The sequence below is a fragment of the Aegilops tauschii genome, chromosome 4 (genome assembly GCF_002575655.3).
Source record: "Aegilops tauschii subsp. strangulata cultivar AL8/78 chromosome 4, Aet v6.0, whole genome shotgun sequence".
Lineage (NCBI taxonomy): Eukaryota > Viridiplantae > Streptophyta > Magnoliopsida > Poales > Poaceae > Aegilops > Aegilops tauschii.
The window spans coordinates 18,279,023-18,283,867 of NC_053038.3; the positions used below are offsets into that span (position 1 = coordinate 18,279,023).

Consider the following 4,845-nt stretch of genomic DNA (forward strand, 5'->3'; position numbering starts at 1 on the left):
ACCAACGGACACAACTTCCTCTCATCACATTTTTCCTTTAGCACCGTCAGTAACCAAGACAAGTTGTGCTACAGGTTACAACATAAATAGCTACTGTTCATGGTAAAATACAACAGCTCTTCATGAGAACAGCACACCTTTAGATTGTGTTGAGGTTGGATTTTTTTTCCTGATCCTAACAGCAGATATATTTGAACAAAATCATAGTTAAACATGCCGATGTCTCAAGAATCCAAACAAACACCAGATTTTTCGCCCTTCTGCATATGTTCCCACAACTTAGCATTGTTATTCACATACAGAAAAAGATAAGGCTCTTCAATCATATATGGTTTAAAAACATCAAAATAAGGCCATAAATGCTGATAACAGAGACATTAGTAGGATTCTGCTAATCGCAAGTTGCCTCATTCAAGTACAAACATCATATGCAATTTGATCCTAAACAGCATGCAGATTAAAGGGGAAGTAAATCCGATAATTATCACATTGTGTATATCCTTAGGGTGCAATGAGCCCATGTTTGACGGATCCAATCTATTTGCCAGACCTCAGATATGAACCACCACTATATGTGTAGCACAGACAAACTGCTGCCTAACCAAATTCAAAAGATTCGTGTGCGTTGCGTTGGGAGCCACCAATGAATTGACCTAGCCACACAAAGATCCCAACTGAGCCAGCAAGGGAAATATGCATCAACTGTCTATTGGCATTATTCACTGGCTAGTGTGAAGTGCTGTGGCCCTGTTTCTTCCTTCCAATCAACGAGCCGCAATGCGAGGAATCCGTAGTTCGGAATTTTTTGCCTTGATGTTCTTCGTCAATTCCTCAAAAGATTCAGGTATGGAGTGGTACTCATGAAACATGAGTCCTTTTGTCCTTCATAGCGGAAGAGAAGACAGTCATAATGTAGTATCGCACATGATACATGCAAAGAAGAAAAATTAAGAAAAACAGACTTACCACTCATGAGGATGGCAGTAGGTTAGAAGATGGTCGGCAATGGTGAAGGGGCGCACGGAGGGTCGGATCCTATCCTTCCCATCATGTATTTGGCATGTCACTGCTAGCCGCTCAGAGAAACCTGTCCTTATGGAGTGCACCACAACAGGGTCACGGCGCAAAGAGAAGTAAATGGAGTTGTTGTTCACAGAAGGGAGGTCTCTGGCTGAAACAGAGAGGGACCGATCCCTGCTGAGGAACAGCGCGCGGCCACCGAGGCAGTTCACTGGGATCAGCTCACTGCGGTCGATGTCCAACGCAAATAGCTTATAGGCATTTTGCTGGAAGGGCTCCACGCCACAATGTTGTGCAGTTAAATGGTGGATGGCAAGCAGCACTCGCCCACCAGACTCCACGAGGAAGTAGTTGAATAGGCTCGGATCACCAAAATTATTTGGAACATGAGCAAGCACAGGATGTGGTGATCTCGGATACAGCTGCATGATCTTCCTTGAGCCACCCTCGGCGACTGTCGCGTAAAGCCTTCCTTGGAAGGGCAGGATGCCCCTAAGGAAAAGCCCTCGGTGGAGGACCTCCCAAGTTGGGCGGCCAGCCTCGGCGCCGATCACCACATGTGGGAACCATGCCACCACGGCAATGGAGGTCGCGGACGCGCTGCAGACCGCGGCATTCATGTCAAGCAGAGAGTTCCGGTTCCTGACGGCGTCGTGGAACACAGGGACGAGGGACGGGAGGTCGACCACGACCCGTGTGAAGGGATGCAGCACCCGGACGGCGGCGGTGCGTTTGTTCAGAAGAATGATCAGTCCCTGGGTGAAACCGACGATCCTGTGGCGCCGGAGCTCCGGCAGGCGGACGCGGAGGCGCCTGGCCGTCCGCGTGTGGAAGAAGCCGATCTCGCCGGCGTCGTCCGGGCGTACCCCGTCGCCGTCGCAGAGGGCGACCCAGCCGCGCGGCCAGAGGTCCGGTTTGCTCAGCGTGGGGTCGCGCGCGTCGCTCGTGCAGCTGCGCCAGCCGGAGCAGACGGCCCGGAAGACGATGTAGTCCACCACGTCGCCGGCCAGCAGGCGGCTGGTGACGAGGTGAACCACATCGGTGGGGAGGGAAGCCCAGCCGCTTGCCTCATGGGTCCGCCGGCGCTTGCAGGCGGAGAGCGGGGCCAAGGAGGGACCTTTGCGCCGCCTTCCCGCCGTCGGAGTAGAAGGGGGTAGCTTTTTCCCCATCGCGCGCGCTCGACCTCGGCTTGCTCAGATCTCCTCCGCCCTCTCCTCCATCTATATATAGGCCGTTTCGTCTCCGACACCGGCCGGAACTTGAACTGCAGAGGAATCAATCCGAGGAGTGACGGGAAATCCGAGGACTGAGGGGAAATCCGAGGGAGGAGGAAGCCTTCGACGTCGCGGATCCGGAAAATCAGGAGAAAATTGAGCAGGGAAGAGGTAGGTGAGGAAGAAACTTACGGCCGCCGTTGCCGCCGGTGTCGGGGTGAGAGACCGGAGGGGATTGAGGCGCGCCGCCGTGGAACACTGAAGAAACGCCTTTTTCTTTTTACTTTAATCCACACGCCGGAGCAGAGCCGGCGTGCTCTGCCGGCCCGCGTGCTGCGCCTCCAGGCCGAGGCACGGCCGCTTAGTTAATCGGGCCGGCACGTTGGCCCGTTTAGCACACTGGTCTGTTTAGCAGTTTGGCCTTATGGGCTGTATTTGGGCCATTTTAGGCCTATTAGGCTGATTATATAGGCTATATATATTTATATAATTCAAAAAAAATAGAAAATCAGCTCAAAAAGGAAAAAATAGAAAAATTAAATGGGTCGTGCCGTGCCGGTCCGCGTGCCCAGCCTCCAGGACCAGGCACGGCCCCAGACATGCCGCGTGCCGGGCACAGCTTGTTTAGCCCCTGCCGTGCCTGGCCCATGGCGGGTCGTGCCGACGTGCTCGTGGGCTGGCCTGGTTGGCCCGTCACGTTTGACCAGCTTTGCATAGGAGGGGATGGAAAAGTAACTCACTTAGCAAGTCCGCCCACCGCGGGCATGCCCAGACGCATCCACAAACAGAGTCGGGCGGCCACCGAGGCGGCCACACTCCTTAAATTTAAACCCTCAAATTCATGGCATTCATTATAACACAAAATTTATCACAATTCAATAATTCAACAATGCAACAAAGCAAAAAGAACATGGTTCAACAATCCGGACATGCTAAAATAAAATTCAAGTCCGGGCCATGGCTGGCCAACTTGATGGATCACTCGTCGGACGTCATTTGTTGTCTTGACTGACACAACCTACACTATCTTAGAGCAAGTCCAGCAGTTCCCTGAAATTTCTCCCCTATATCTCAAAACATGGGACTCCCCTAAAAAGATTCTCCCCTAAAAATTGCTCAACTCCAGCAGTTCCCCTAAACATCTCCCTTATTCTATATTTTAAGAGTATTTCATAACTACCAACGGCTAGTTTTCCAACGGCTAGTTTTGTCTCTACAAATACATGATCAACCTTCATATCTATCACAATCCTGATCGTGCCTCCTCTTCTACTTCTCTTTCGCCATCTCTCTGCCATCTCTCCACAACGAAACGATACACCGTCAAAGTTTGGCCCAGCAATTTTGCGAAGATTCCTCCTCCGAAGATGAGGAACTCATGATGGTTGCAATTGTAGCAAAGGAAGAAGAAGCCCGGCTGGATGCTCCACGACATGGAGGTTCACAACCGGGACGTCAATCTCTTCAGCACAATTTTGCGGAACGCTTTCAGAACCTCCACAAGGACTATTTTCCAGAGAACCCCACCTTCAAGGCAAGGATGTTTCGCAATAGGTATGAAACTGGTGCATATGTTTCGTTTTCACCATAGTAGTCGCTCTTCATGTCTCATTTAAGCTTTTATTCACAGGTATATAATGCATCGTCCTCTTTTTCTGCGCGTAGCAAGTGCTATAGAGGCACATGATAGCTATTTTCTCTGAGAATAAATAGTGCCGGTGTTCCTGGTTTACATCCTTATCAAAAATTGACCTCAGTATTTCGAATCCTAGCTTACGGGATAGTAGCTGATCTTACTGATGAGTATTGTCGGCTAGCAAAGTCCACCGCTTTAGAAAATCTTAGAAGATTTGTGCATGCTGTGATCGAGGTCTTTGGGGGTCAGTACCTGAGATCTCCAAATGCTGAAGATACTGCTAGATTACTTGCAATTGGAGAGCAAAGGGGGTTTCCGGGTATGCTCGGAAGCATCGATTGCATGCATTGGAAGTGGAAAAATTTCCCTACTGCACACAAAGGTTTTTTTGTTGGCCATAAACGCGTACCCACGGTCATTCTTGAAGCCGTTGCTTCACAAGACCTTTGGATTTGGCATTCTTTCTTTGGTTTACCAGGATCTCATAATGATATAAATGTTCTCCACCGTTCACCTGTGCTTCCAAATCTAGTTGAAGGGCATGCTCCAGAAGTGAATTATACCATCAATGGTCACAACTACAACACGGGGTATTACCTTGCAGATGGCATATATCCGCAGTGGGAAACATTTGTGAAACAATTCCAAACCCAAAAGGTGAGAAGCACAAAAATTTCTCCCGGTTTCAAGAAGCATCTCGGAAGGATGTCGAACGAGCCTTTGGTGTTCTGCAAGCTCGCTTTGCTATTGTACGTGGACCGACAAGGTATTGGGATCTGGAGACACTCAGAGAAGTGATGACAGCTTGTATCATCCTGCATAACATGATAATAGAAGATGAGCGTGGAAGTCTTGTAGACTATCGCTACGATAACATGGGAGAACTAGTGACACCTTCTCACCAACAGGCGGCTACATTGACTCGGTTTCTTCAAGCTCAAACTGATATTCGAAACAAACAAGTTCACTACCAGC

General features: G+C 49.7%; 1 protein-coding gene across 1 annotated transcript; it reads right to left on the minus strand.

Moving 5' to 3' along the window:
• Window positions 1-297: 297 nt before the first annotated feature.
• Window positions 298-2,558, minus strand: LOC109742634 (uncharacterized). Its single transcript, XM_020301733.4, has 3 exons — window positions 2,427-2,558; window positions 967-2,284; window positions 298-882 (listed from the first exon to the last, which is right to left on the minus strand). Exons 2-3 carry the CDS (start codon window positions 2,187-2,189, stop codon window positions 765-767), a joined length of 1,341 nt encoding a protein of 446 aa, XP_020157322.1. The 5' UTR covers window positions 2,190-2,284; window positions 2,427-2,558; the 3' UTR covers window positions 298-764.
• Window positions 2,559-4,845: the final 2,287 nt, after the last annotated feature.